Raw genomic sequence first — 14,621 nt, forward strand, 5'->3', positions numbered from 1 at the left:
GCTGGCAAAATGTGGTCCTGCATAGGGCATACAAATAATCGGCCATGTGAACAAGGCCTTAGACGTTTCTTAGACATTCCTCCCTAGAACAAATATCACCACTGGAGGATTTCCCCTCACCACAACTCGACAGCTCTAATATTCTCGAATTTGCCCTCACTTTCTTTCTTGGTGACATTGATTACCAGGAAAAATGGAGGAGTGACTCTCGCCTATTATGGACAAAGACAGCAAATAAATCAACAGAGGGTCTCCTTTCAAAACTACAATAAAGGGTTTAGTTTAGAATAAACTTTGACCACTTGAGAATTGTAACCCCTTCATGGCAGACAGTAAAACAAATCTTGACACCTGAACACAGTTTTGGAACTTTGACATATTATAATAAATCTACACATATCCAGGTGTATCCAGGTGATTTATACCTTGATTCTTTTTCAGGACATATTGAGCTATAATTGGTAATGGACATCTCCTGATTTTTTTTATTATTATACAGGATTTATATAGCGCCAACAGTTTGCGCGGCGCTTTACAATGTGAGGGAAGACAATACAGTTACAATACAGTTCAAAATAGGAGAAACTAGAGGGCCCTGCTCGTTAGAGCTTACAATCTAGAATCAAGCTAAAATTGGCACAAAATAATAATAATAAAAAAATGAGTTTAGCTGTATATTTCTTGCTATTACCATGACCTGCCATCAAAGAAATAAAGAAAAAAAATTCTCTTGATGATCACAGCAATACCACACATGTGTACTTGTTTTTTTACCTGTACTAGGGCCCAGAAACAGTGGTGTACATTTCCCTTTCTTTTTTTTTTTTTTATCCTACATTTCGTCCAACAAAATCTGAAGGGACAAACACGAAAACTTTTGTCGTACGAATGACAATTGTTTAATCAGTACAGTATGCATCCGCTAAAAATCGATAGACAAAGACCACGCATGATCAGAAACACGAAAATAACCCAGAAAAAGCCTGGCTGCCATTGTTTTTGTTTTGCACCATCCGATATGTAGCTACGCAACCAGAAAGCTTTTCTAGATTAATGCGAAAAAAATCATACGTTTAGTACGCATTGTTGAATTTGATACTAATATCAAGCAACAAAATGCGAACGATAATATCTGATTGTGTATACGAGGCATAAAACACACTGACACTAAATTAAAAAATGCTTTTTTTACTACCTAAAATATCCTTGATCCTGACCATTGACTCTTGACTCTAACCTAGACCCTTGATCCTAACTCTAACCTTAGCACTGACCTAGAATAAATCCTGTACTATCAATTTTTTCTTTTTTAAGCACACTTTTCTTTGTTTACACTTTCTCCTCTAGCAAGGAGAAAAGATACATTTATATATTTTTCTCCATTCAAGAAGAGAAAACAACACAGGGTGCCAATCAGAGGCTATCAGCAATCAGGTGATCAGGAACAGAGTTTCTTTTTTTAATCTAGGTTTTTCATTTAAAATTACAAAAAAAAACAACAAGCAAAATTAACAAAATAAATAGTCTACATGTGACTAGTTTAAAAAAAAAGGGAAAAAAGGCAAAGGGGAGAAAGTGAATCCATGTTACTTAGGCCCTGTTCACACCTGAGCGATTTTCAGCTCATAAAATGCGCATCTGTGAAGTCTCAAAATGCCTAACAAGCAAAATCCCATTCATTTCATTGGCCCCTGTTCACATCGGAGCATTTTGTTGCCTGAAGCAAACGCCTGAAACTCAAAAAAAGTACATGAGCTTCTTTTTTGGCAGATTACAAGCGTTTTTGTTAGATATCAATGCCTGCGTCCAAAAACAAAAAAAAAAAAACGCCTGAAAAAATGTCTGAAAAACGCCCAAAAAAACGCCTGAAAATGATACGCTCGGGTGTGAATGGAGCCTTAGGGCTACCAAAGGTTTATTATAATAGGGGGCCTGAACTTGAAATAAAAATTTTAGTTTGCTGAGACTGACACCTGTTATCAGTAAATTTTGTAAATGTTATTTTTATTTCCAAATAAAAACTAGTTATTAATTTTATTAACCTCCTTCTCCTATAATATATGATTTACCTTTTTTATTTTTTTCATTTTATTAAAGTGTTACTAAACTCACAACTGTAAAATCAGTCTGTATATGCAGTCAAGCATGCTTGTTATACTCACTGAGGAACTTAGGGGTTAATCCTCCGCATTGTGTAAAAAAAGCTGTTTGATCCTGGTTTCTCTGATCCTCCCCTTTTTCCACTGTTCCCTGATAATTTCCTGATAACACAGAGTCTATGCAGTAAGGCTGCACATGCTCATTTTGGTGTGTATTGGTGTGTATTGCAAGAGAGGGGTTTTTTTTTTTTTTCTTGGGAGAGTGCACACGATCAACACAGGGCCAATTAGCACTGTCCAGACAGAAAGTCGGGGGTATTGCAGTCTCATAGGACAGTCAGAAAACTCCTCCTTCAAGCTTTAACCAGTGCTTGGCTGGACACCTATAAAAGTTACAAGACTGCTATATACTGCGGATGAGAAAAGGTATTTAGCAGCTTATATCTACTAAAATAATTGCATTTCCATGTTCTGTGTACTGTGGGAAACCAGATATAGTGAATGCAGAGTCCTGGGTTTAGTAACATTTATTATGATTTTTTTTGTTCCTGTATTTTTATTTGATCCTTTTTCTATTGGTGATATGTACCAGAAATACAATTTTAGGGGTCTATTTATAAAACATTCTCATTGCAAATGACTCAACATTCATGCAAGCATAACGAATAATACCTATAATGTTTGTAACGTGCATGTAATAGTCGCGACAGGTACACTGCGCATGCGCTGCCACCGCACATACACGCTTGGCTATTATCTGGCAGATGGCGCATGCACGATGACATGTTGGCGCCGGGCAGCGCCATTTTTAAATGCAAGGCTTCTCACCAAACAGTAAGTGAGACCCCTCCACAGCCCCTGCATCTGCTCAGGAGATGCAGTGCTGCAGGCACGGTACAGGAGATTCTCCAGGAGAATCTCCTGTACCATGCCCGCAGCACTGCATCTCCTGTACTATGCCCGCCGCACTGACTCTCCTGTACCATGCCCACAGCTCTGCAGGTACCATGCCCACAGCCCTGCATCAAGCCCGCAGCCCTGCATCTCCTACACCATGCCCACAGCCCCCGCATCTCCTGCACCATACCCACAGCCCCTGCATCTCCTGCACCATACCCGCAGCCCCTGCACCATGCCTGCAGCTCCTTCATCTCCTATACCATGCCCCACAGCCCCTGCATCTCCTGCACCATACCTGCAGCCCCTGCACCATGCCTGCAGCTCCTGCATCTCCTGCACCATGCACGCAGCCCCTGAATCTCTTGTACAATGCCCACAGCCCCTGCATCTCCTGCACCATGCCTGCAGCTTCTGCACTATGCCCGCAGCCCCTGCATCTCCTGCACCATGCTTGCAGCCCTTGCATCTCCTGCACTATGCCCGCAGCCCCTGCATCATGTCCACAGCCTCTGCAACCCCTGTACCATGCCCACGGCCCCTGCATTTCCTGCACCATGCCTGCAGCCCCTGCATCTCCTGCACCATGCCCGCAACCCCTGCATCAATTTGTAACAATGAAAATACATCCTGCATATCAGATATTTAGATTACAATTCATAACAGTAGCAAAATTACAGTTATGAAGTAGCAACGAAAATAATTTTATAGTTGGGGGTCACCACAACATGAGGAACTGTATTAAAGGGTCGCGGCATTAGGATGGTTGAGAGCCATTGCCATAGATGATTGCAGGGCATGATTGGACTGCAGGCTCTCTCCAGTTGCTGCATATGGCGGTGCATCAATCCTCATGCATGCCTTGGCTGGACTGCCTAAAACTGGGCTATCCCTCTCTGGGTGATTAGGGGACAAGGGAAGCAGTTGTGCCTCTGTGCCTCCCTGGATTGCATCAGGGAAATCGGTGTAAGCAGAGTAGGAACACGCTGCCGCCGGGCCGGCACCATCTTGGGCATGACTGACCTGCAGCGCTGGCTTCAGGGAGAAAGTTGTGAGCTTTTTGGGCCAGTGATCCTCTTTCTGCTTCCGAGACATGGTGGCGGAGGGTGTCCGGGTTGATGTGAGGCTAGATGGCCGTGGATGGGCTGCGGATGGGACCTGTAGTCGTTCCTTTAGTCTCCTCAGCCAGCGGAGCTTTCGGCTCAAGCGTCCATCTTGAGCGCCGGCAAACCACGCCCCTGTTTTTTTTTTTTTTTTTTTTTTTAATGGTTGCGGTTTACTACTGCTTTAATGATAAAAAAGACTATATAACTCGTACATTTTTGAGAGTATACTGTTCCAAAGATTGGGACTGGTGTATGCCTTGCCACAAGGTACAAAGTGTAACCACCTAATACCTGTAATTGTATTAATGAATATATATATATATATATATACAGTATATATATATATATATATATATATATATATATATATATATATATATATATGTAAACATTTTTGCATCTATGATGGATCCAAATGTGTTCCATGTAGAATTATAACAAGGACCTGTTATCTGCGATGTTGACATCTTAATGTCAGTACTGCTATCTAAATCATTAAGGACCACCTGCTGCTTGGGGAAGATCCAAAGAGGAGGACCCTGCATGTCTTTCTGTGGAAAAAATGTAATATAATGAAGATAACAAAAATCCTTTTTTGTGGCTCAAGAACAGGTCCAGGATAGTTAAAATAAGATTCTGTAGCCCTTAGGAATCATTAAAAGCTGACTGCAAAACCAATAAAAACCACCTTAAAGAGCAACTGCAGTCTCCTCATAATTTGTAGTAAAAACATATTTTTCATTCTGAAGCTTCCCTCCAACCACTTTGCATATTATTTTATATTTACTGTGATTCTGTACTTACCAAAAATGCTGCAGAAATATCCCTCCAGCCATTTTAACTGTGGGCAACTGAAGCGGCTTCCTCTTCCATTTCTGGATTTACATAGACACACACATATATACAGACACACACACATAAACATACACTGTATACATACACATATATACAGACAGACACGCTCACGCCACTGCTTGCCTGCACATTTCTCCTCTCTCAATGAATACACATGGATCGCTGCAGTCTCCTCCTACTTCCACCCTCATCCAGCCCCCTGCAGCTCTCTTTGGCTCTCCTGTGACTCATTCCTCTTTCACTTTCCTGCCCCTCCCTCTTGCTGGCAACCTCGCGAGTTAGAGGGAGAGACATACTGCATATTGACATTAGCCTAGGCTAATGACCAGACAAGAAAGAGGAAGTCGGCTGTATAAGGTATTTACAGGCAGAAAAAAAAAGTTTTTTTCCAAAGGTAAAACAAGAAGGGCAGAAGATTTAACAGATGAAAAGATGAAAAAATGACCGAAGGTTCACTTGGTCCAATGCATTCTCCCAAAATAATACATTTTTGTTAAAATTTCATGATTTTTGCAGAATTTTTTGGAAATCGAAAATTCTCCATCTACCTCACTATTAGGCTCCATGGAACTTTGTTTTTTTCCTGTAGAAGCAGCTCAATGTTATCCTTTGTGTCCATGCACATCAGGATGATTTGAGGCATATTTTAAGCTCAGCGTTTAAGGGCAGGAAAAAATACCCTTTTGGTTTGCTTTTTTGATTGGATTCTGGCAGAAAAAAACACTAAACACTCCTAAATATGATTAAACTTGTTTCCAAAAATGCTCTACATAAACGTTTTTTTACTGCCAAGGTAACTTCCATTTTTTTAAGCCCAGTGTGCATGGAGCCTTAATAGTAGATAGAAAGAAACCATAAAGTCAATACTGAATTATGTACATTGACTTTGGGCCAATGTAATTCCTCTTTTAAACACAGGGTGTATTATACATGTTATAATATACTGGATGACATAAGTGATTTCATCTGTGACAATCAATTTTCATCTTTGCTTTTTTTTTGCTTGACACTAAATTTGTCACGTTTGGAATGAATCCAAGCTTCATCTTCACAATTAACAAAGAAACGAAAAAATGTACCACTGAAACACACCACAGCTACGTTATAGGGGTTTTAAAGGAGGACAGCTGGCAACACTGGGATGGGTGGAAGGATGTTTAACCACTTGCTACCCACCAGCCGTCAAATGACAGTGGAGCGGTGTAGCTATTGTTCTGGGACGCCGTCATATGATGGCGCACCAGAACAGCCTCTCTACCGCGCCCACAGGGGGCACGCGGATCGGCGAACGTGACCGCGCCGTGTTGCTAGGACACGGCGCGACCCCGATCTCGGTAAAGAGTCAATGATATGGTCAAACATTCCCTTAGACACACTCCTAAACCTTGTGGACAGCCTTCCCAGTAGAGTTGAAGCTGTTATAGCTGCAAAGGGTAGGCCAACTCAATATTGAATCCATTAAAATTCATGTATGTGTAAAGGCAGGCGTTCCAATACTTTTGGTAATATAATGTCTGTCTATCTATCTATCTATCTATCTATCTATCTATCTATCTATCTATCTATCTATCTATCTATCTATCTATCTATCTATCTATCTATCTATCTATCTATCTATCTATCTATCTATCTATCTATCTATCTATCTATCTATCTATCTATCTATCTATCTATCTATCTATCTATCTATCTATCTATCTATCCATATATATATATATGGAGGAACAAATATTCTTCACCGCTATTGATATATTGGTTAATCTGACAGATCAAAAGCAAAATCTCCCTGTATGTTGCCAGCTTTATGATATTCCAAGATGTTAAGTAACAAATGAGCATTGCTCCTTACTTATATACTGATGCCATGGAAGTTTCAAACTACTGCAACATGTAAATCACTGCAAGATTTCAGTACAGCATCTTCCTCCCTTAACCTCCCCTTTAACAGCTTTTTGTTTTATACTAAATTACAGGTATGATGTAACATTGATTTTGGCTTCTATTTAGACAGAAACTAGCCTGAAAAATGTTTGGGGTGAGTCGGAGAACCAAGATGCCGAGTGGAATGAAGTAAAAATTCATCTTGGGAAGCTCAGACACTTTGAAGTTATTTTTGAAGGAGTACGAACAAGAAATTTTGGTGGAGGAGCAGCCATTGACGACATTGAGTTTACCAACTGCTCACCAGGTGTGTAACAGTTCAAAGCATGCTCCCTTGAGCATTCAAACTACCTGCAGAATGACATTCATTTCCATTTTGGAAATTTATTGTGTGCACATGACTTCTGGGTTGGTAGCTTTGCATGGGCATACTCCCTTAATTTATACCCTAATCCAGTGTTTCTCAACTTTTTTTTGAGCAAGGTGCCCTTTACAATTATGCACAATCTTGGGGCACCCCATTCTAAAATGTAAAAATCTAAACTAATAGTTTACTGTAGCAACATTCACACGTGTAGAACATACAATGTTAGAGGTGGTTTATTCTTCCAAAGAAAATACACCTTTGCTCACTGTTACTGACTAGTGTTCCAATGTTTCTCTTTTCCCTCAATTTCCCTCCCTTATTTGGCAAATGGGAAACTAGTGCTGACAGAGAGCGGCAGGTTGTTCGGAAGCCAGGGGCTTGAAGGTTGCAATGATGCACAATGAAAACACATGGCTTTATGTAACTAAAAGGCTGGCTTAATCCACCCACTGGCTTGTATACAATTTTGAGGAATTGTAGGCATTTTTCCAAGGCACCCCTGAAGAAATATGAAGTCACTCCAGGGTGCCTGGGCACCCTGTTCGAAAAAGGCTACCCTATTGAACTCAATTCCTACTCAACCACAGTCACAGTCACGTTGTGTTATATGGAGCATGGATGTTGGTCTTGAAGTACCACCATCTATACATTTGAACTTTTTATAACAGACACTTGCTTTATTACTATGAAATTGCTTTATTAGTTTGAGATTGTATTTGCACTATTGCATTTTATTGCTATACATTTGTACACACTTTTGGTTATTCTATTTTTGCTGCATGTTTCATTTGGGGCGGTAACATCTTTGGAGGGTTTTTATTAGGGATCGACCGAGTATCGGCAAAGAAGATATATCAGGGGCCGATATGCATTTTCCCCGATATATCGGAATCGAGGCCTGAGGTTACCGATATTGCCGATATTTTGGGAAAGTGCTTGTACCGGAGTGATGCCGTCTGCTAGAGGCATCACCCCGGTACCGGCGTCCATAGCTGACGGTCGACTGTCTTGTAATGACAACCGATGCAGCTGAGAAGCCACTCAGCTGTCATTACAAGGAGCGGGAGGGGACGTCCCCCCCTCCCACCGCCTTCCGCGGCTCGCCCGTGTCTCCTGTCCCTCCCGCAACCATGCTGCACGGCCGCCGAAGAGAAGACCCGATAAAAGCCGCATTCGGCTCTTATCGGGTCTCCATGTAAAAACCCGGAAGTGATGTCATGACATCACTTCCCGGTTCTCTGCACCAAATTCAAAAAAATTACAGCATTCAGAACAGCCAAACTTGGCGTTTTGAATGCTTTTAACTGCAGAGGAGGGGTTTGGGGTCTTTTTAAACCCCCAGATCCCTCCACAACAGTACCTGTGAAAAAAAAAAAAATGTAATGTGCGATGACCAAAATATCGGTGTCGACAATAAAAAACGGTATCGGTCAATCACTAGTTTTTATATTTTCTTTTTATATCATTATATGCACTGCTTTTTGTGTTTACATGAACCATTTGCCATTGATTACTTATCTATAGCTTTATTGTGTTCACCAATTTTCTTTTTCCCACGGTGTTTATTGCTAGGTTATTGCTATTTGTTGTAATCAGCAGCCCAGCATCAATTCATTTGTAATTTATTCTGGGTTGTCAGACAAGGCTTTGGACTGTGAAACAAGGCTTTGGGTTGTGATACAAGACTCCGGGTTGTAAAAATACATTTGGTAAGTAAATCTGTTTATTTAAAAGTATTTAAAAAGTTAAAACTCTATATAACAAAATACCAGTCCTATGGCTTCCAGATATTTCTATTCTCTTTTTCAACCAAGGTGCCTTCAGGTTTCTTCAGGGGTGCCTTGGCAAAATGCCTAAAAATTGCCCAAAACTAAGCTGCTAGCCAACAGAATCCTATCAACTATTAGTTGATAAGGAAGATGTTGGGCGCTTGCACACCATCCTTGTTTGCCCCTCTCTGTCAGCTCTGATGTCACATTAGCTGAGTGAAGGAGAGAAATTGAAGGAGAAGAAAGGCATTGGAATACTACTCAGTACCAGTGTGTATTTGCTTTTTGTAAGAATAAATCACATCTCGGGTTGGGTGTCCAATGTGTGTGAATGTTGCTGTGTTTTGTAAAACTATTAGCTTCATTTTTTACATTTTAGAATGGGGTGCCTCAAGACTGTAAAAAGGTTGCGAAACACTGTTCTAATACATAAGATATTCTGTTTATTCTGGTTATTTATTTATTTTGATTAAGTCTGACTTTAAAAATGGCTTCTAGATGCCACTTGTGCAGGCAAGTCACTCATTGATAAAATGTAGCACCTCCTTCAGTAAATTAAATGATCCTATTTGTGTCAGCATTGATTGCCGCTTGGAGGGATATTAGACTTTGATGTTTAATATTCTGCACACTTGATTTACCGCTGACCAGATCTGGAAAGTACAAGGTTCAGATTTCCTAGTGCTTGGCGATTCAGCGTGCGTCACGTCAACTGATGATGTTCAAAGCGGTTATGTGACAGAAGACACAGAGCCTGGAATGCAAAAACACTCTAAATTGATTAGTAAGGCCACCCGGCATGTTTGTATTTGTGTCTGTAAGGCGTATAGCTTGACATGGCACATACACCCCGTTGTCTGGTATCTGCCGCCATCCATCATCTTCCTCTGAACTTGCCTTGATGTGACCTTGTCTTGACAAGGAAGCAACATCTCCAGACTGGCAAACAGAACTCAACTTTCTTCTAGGAGGAGATGTATCTATTACTCCATGCTGATAACCATCCCTTGTCCTCTGCATCAGTGATGTCAAAGTAAAGGTTTAAAGATACATTCTAGTTCAACAGGGGAATAAAAGGGTCAGTTAATTAAATCATGATATTTCAGTTATAAGTTGAATCTGATGGACCCAGTCACCTTTGACTTTTTCTATCTCAATAGGGCTTCCAGCTATTTAACGTTCTTTTGCTCACTTCTACAAAAAGCATGCTCATGTCTTTTCCTTCTGTTGCATTATCTATATATAAAATATCCAACTAGGAAAAAAAGAGTTACATCATAACTGGCACAAACACGCACAGACATCTCACCATTAGAAATGAGCAAAATTTAAAGTTTTTTTTCTCACAAAATCTCAGTCAAATATATGAGCAGTAGAAGCAGTGGAAAATAAAAGTAAAATAAAAAAAAAGATGAGACAGTACAAACATATCAAATAAATACCCAAAAAGTGGAAAGAGTACAAATAAAAAGAACACAAAATTACCTAAGCTTCTCTTGAAGCAGCTCTTCAGTAATTTTTTCATCTTTTCATCTATTAAATACGTTACTTTGTTTTTTTTTTTTTTTTTTTCTTTGGATAGCAAAACATTTTTTTTTAGCCCACTTCCTCTTTCTTACCTGGTCACTAGCCCAGGCTAGTGACAGCTCTCTCTCTCACTCTCATGAGAGTTTGCTAGGAAGGGAGGGAGGGATAAGTCATAGGAAAGCCAATGATCGCTGCAGAGCTGGAGGGGGCTGGATGAGGGTGGAGAAAACAGAAAACTTCAGAGATCTACTCATCCAGAGAGGAGAAATGTGCAGGCGAGCAGTGGTGTGAGTATGTCTGTGTATACATATATATATATATATATATATATATATATATATATATATATATATATATTTTTTTTTATATATATATATATATATATATATATTTATATATATATATATATATATTTTATATATATATATATATATATATATATATATATATATACAAACCCGATTCCAAAAAAGTTGGGACACAGTACAAAATGTGAGTAAAAAAGGAATGAACTAATTTACAAATCTCATAAACTTATATTTTGTTCACAATATAATATAGATAACATATCAAATTTTGAAAGTGAGACATTTTGAAATGTCATGCCAAATATTGGCTCATTTTGAATTTCATGAGAGCTACACATTCCAAAAAAGTTGGTACAGGTAGCAAGAGGCCAGAAAAGTTAAATGTACATATAAGCAAATTGTGCTCATGTTGTATGTTCCCAAAGGTGCCACATCCCAAATATATAGCAAAAAGAGAAATCCCCCTATGGGTGGGACTTTATAGGCACTTGGTTTATAACATATACACAAATAAAGTTTCAAAAAATGTATTAGAAAATTTAATACAGAAAGTTAAAAAATTGGCAAGCTGTGTAATACATCACATTTAACACATGGATAGTGACCACATGGCCCCAGGGTGAGTACCTGACGCATTTTGGAGTGTCAGTAATACTCCTTCCTCAGGGGTGCCCTTAGAGAGTGGTATAATCCACTGTGGTGATTTCGAACAAATAGCTTGCCCAAATATTAAAAACAAGTAATCAGGGTGCTTCAGCCGAACATCAGGGGTGCCGTTTGAAAATGATGACAAAGACTCTGAAACTGAACAGAGTCTCAGATATACAGCTTTGGTATTGTGTGCTGACCAGCCTCAAATTGGGCTGGGTGGGGACAGCTGGAACCCAGGAAAATAGCTGTCCTGCTATGTGTCCAGCTTTCACAATAATCTAAATCCTTCGGCTCTCTGTGTTCCCGGCAAATGAGCAAGAGGGAACACAGGGAGCCGAAGGACTTAGATTATCAGTGCAGATGTCCCCTTTCACACTGGCCAGTTACCGGCTCAATCCTCTTCTCACCCTGTGACAGCGTGACGAAAGGAATGCTGATAAACAGCAAGTGTGTTTACATCGTTATTAGCTATGATTAGACACAGCTGGTCACATGGTAAAGAGCCACTGTGATTGGCTCTTTACCCTGATCTGTAATCAGCTGTATCTAAAGGACACAGCGATCACAGAGTGCACCACAGCGGGCGCACAGCAGGCGAGCAGGGAGTGCGATCACAGGAGGATTTCTTATGATGCCCTCCCAGACCTGCCCGAATGCACTGTAGCCGTCATTTTGCTAATGCGCGGTCACCAAAGTGGTTAATAAGGGAGATTGCTTTTTGAGAATTATTTCTACTTTCTCTACCCGGTATAAAACCTACTTGGTCTTTGCGTATTATTGCTGACAAATATGTTTTAATTCTATCAGCCAAAATCTTTGCAAGGAACTTAATAGCTAGATTTTCCAAAGAGATTGGCCTATTGTTCTGGCAGTGTAGGGTCTTTCCCTTCTTTGGGCACAACTACCATATGGGTTGACTCTAGATATGTGCCCCTTCCTTGCCAAGGAATTAAAATACAAAATCATATAAGGTAAGAGCATATCTGATTGAGCATGGTTGGAATGTTCCAGGATCTCCAGCCCCTGAGGCTGCAAAAGGTGAAGGATAGATACTTCTAGATTTAACCACTGTGGTTTCCATGCAATCTCTGGGAGAGAGGGTAAGAACTTGGACAGAACAAGCTCATGTAATGAAAGGGTGAAGTCTCACCAAGAACTAAAAGATATGCTGCAAGACTTAGCCTAAAGGTAAAATGAGGGGATGTCCTTGAATTTAGCTAAGTTGCAGTGTTTCTCAGATAGACTATAAAAATTAGTGCTATCTTTTTTTTTTTTTTTGGCAAATTTTTATTGTATTAGTTACTTATATAGCACCAACAATTTATACAGCACTTTACATATATATTGTACATTCACATCAGTCCCTGCCTCAAGGAGCTTACAATCTAAGGTCCCTAACTCACATTCATACATACACATACTAGGGCCAACTTAAACAGGAGCCAATTAAACTACCAGAATTTCTTTGGAGTGAGAGGAAACTCACACAGGCACAGGGAGAACATACAAACTCCAGGCAGTTAGTGCCATGGTTGGGATTCAAACCGATGACCCTAGTGCTGCCCGGTGGAAGTGCTAACCAGTTAGCCACTGTACCGACTTTTCCTCCACCCTCTGTATATACAATGTATATTAAAAAAGAATAGCGCGCAAATGCAAAAGAAATTACTACCAAATCTGAAGAGAGTCCATAAATAAAAATGGGGGTTTGGTCCCACCATATGGCCATATCGTGCTCAAGCCCACTACTGCGTCAAAGTACCCCATTATCAGTGGGTCCTACACTATCCATATGCACTACAGGGGACTCGTCCTATATCCACTTGATGGTGGACACTGATTGAGTACAGGTGTGTGTGGGGAGTGGGGAGGGCTGCTCAACCTCGATAGTCTGGTTCAATCAGTGTCCACCATCAAGTGGATATAGGAGGAGTCCCCTGTAGTGCATTTTCACATCTCTTCCAGCAAGGAGTATTATCTCCAAGGGTTAGAAAGGCTGGATTCATCTCTTTTTCATGGATAGTGTAGGACCCACTGATAATGGGTAGGGATGATCGAACTTTTGAAGTTCGGTTCGACCAGAACACCCGAACTTCACGAAAGTTCGGCCCGGATTTCAGAACCCCATTGAAATCAATGGGACCCGAACTTCTGTAATCAAAAAACACAATTTTTAAGCCCTAAAACCCAACAAATGCCCCTAAAAAGTGCCTAGGGTTCTGGGTCATGCCCCATTAACTATTAATCACACAAAAAAAAGTTCTTAACCGGTTGCCGACCGCCGCATGACTATATACTGCGGCGGTCAGCCCCGGCCAGGCAGAGTGACGTATCGGTACGTCACTCGCCTGTCACTGACTTGCGAGCCTATCGCGGGCGGGCGCGCGCCCGCCGAGGCGCGCGCCCGCCGCGGCTCGTTCACAGGCAAGTCAGTGCGTGTGACCGGCGGACTCGATGTCCGCCAGTCACACTGCGATCGCTCCTGTGAAGGGAGAAAGACAGAGCAGCTTGTGTAAACAAGCTGCCTGTCAGTTCTCCCTGTGTAAAAGTGAAGATCTGTCCGTTCTACTATGTAGAACGGTGGATCTTTGCTTTTACACCAATAGGAATGTCCCTACACAGTTAGAAGCACGCCCCTAGGACACACTTAACCCCTCCCTGTCCAATAAAGTTAACCCCTTCCCTGCCAGTGTCATTTTTGCAGTAACAGTGCATATGTATAGCACTGATTACTGCAGTAATGTCACTGGTAACCCCAAAAGTGTCAAAAATGTCAGTCAAGGGTCCGATCTGTCCGCCGCAATGTCGCAGTACCGCAAAAAAAATCGCAGATCGCCGCCATTACGCGTTAAAAAAAAAAACACCAAAAATGACAGAAATCTTTCCCTTTGTTAGTAAACGCGATAACTTTTGCGCAAACCAATCAAAATACGCTTTTTGCGATTTTTTTTACCAAACATAGGTAGCATAAAACAAATTGGCCGAAAAATGTTAAAAAATTTTGATTTTTACTTTTTTTTTTCGGGAATTTCATATAAAAAAATGTGAAAAATATTGTTATTTTTGCAAAATTTACGCTCTTTTTTTGTTTATAGCGCGTGATCAAAAAATCGCACAGGTGATCAAATACCACCAAAAGAAAGCTCTGTTTGTGGGAAAAA

The 14,621-nt window shown here is 40.6% G+C and overlaps 1 protein-coding gene across 1 annotated transcript in view; it reads left to right on the forward strand.

Moving 5' to 3' along the window:
* Window positions 1-14,621, forward strand: part of MALRD1 (MAM and LDL receptor class A domain containing 1) — a 558,112-nt gene that overhangs the window by 320,094 nt on the left and 223,397 nt on the right. Inside the window, exon 23 of the mRNA XM_082259425.1 lies at window positions 6,965-7,145. Coding sequence (XP_082115551.1) covers window positions 6,965-7,145 — 181 coding nt within the window. The remainder of the gene's footprint in view (window positions 1-6,964; window positions 7,146-14,621) is intronic.

This window comes from Pelophylax lessonae, assembly GCF_965119305.1.
Source record: "Pelophylax lessonae genome assembly, chromosome: 5".
Lineage (NCBI taxonomy): Eukaryota > Metazoa > Chordata > Amphibia > Anura > Ranidae > Pelophylax > Pelophylax lessonae.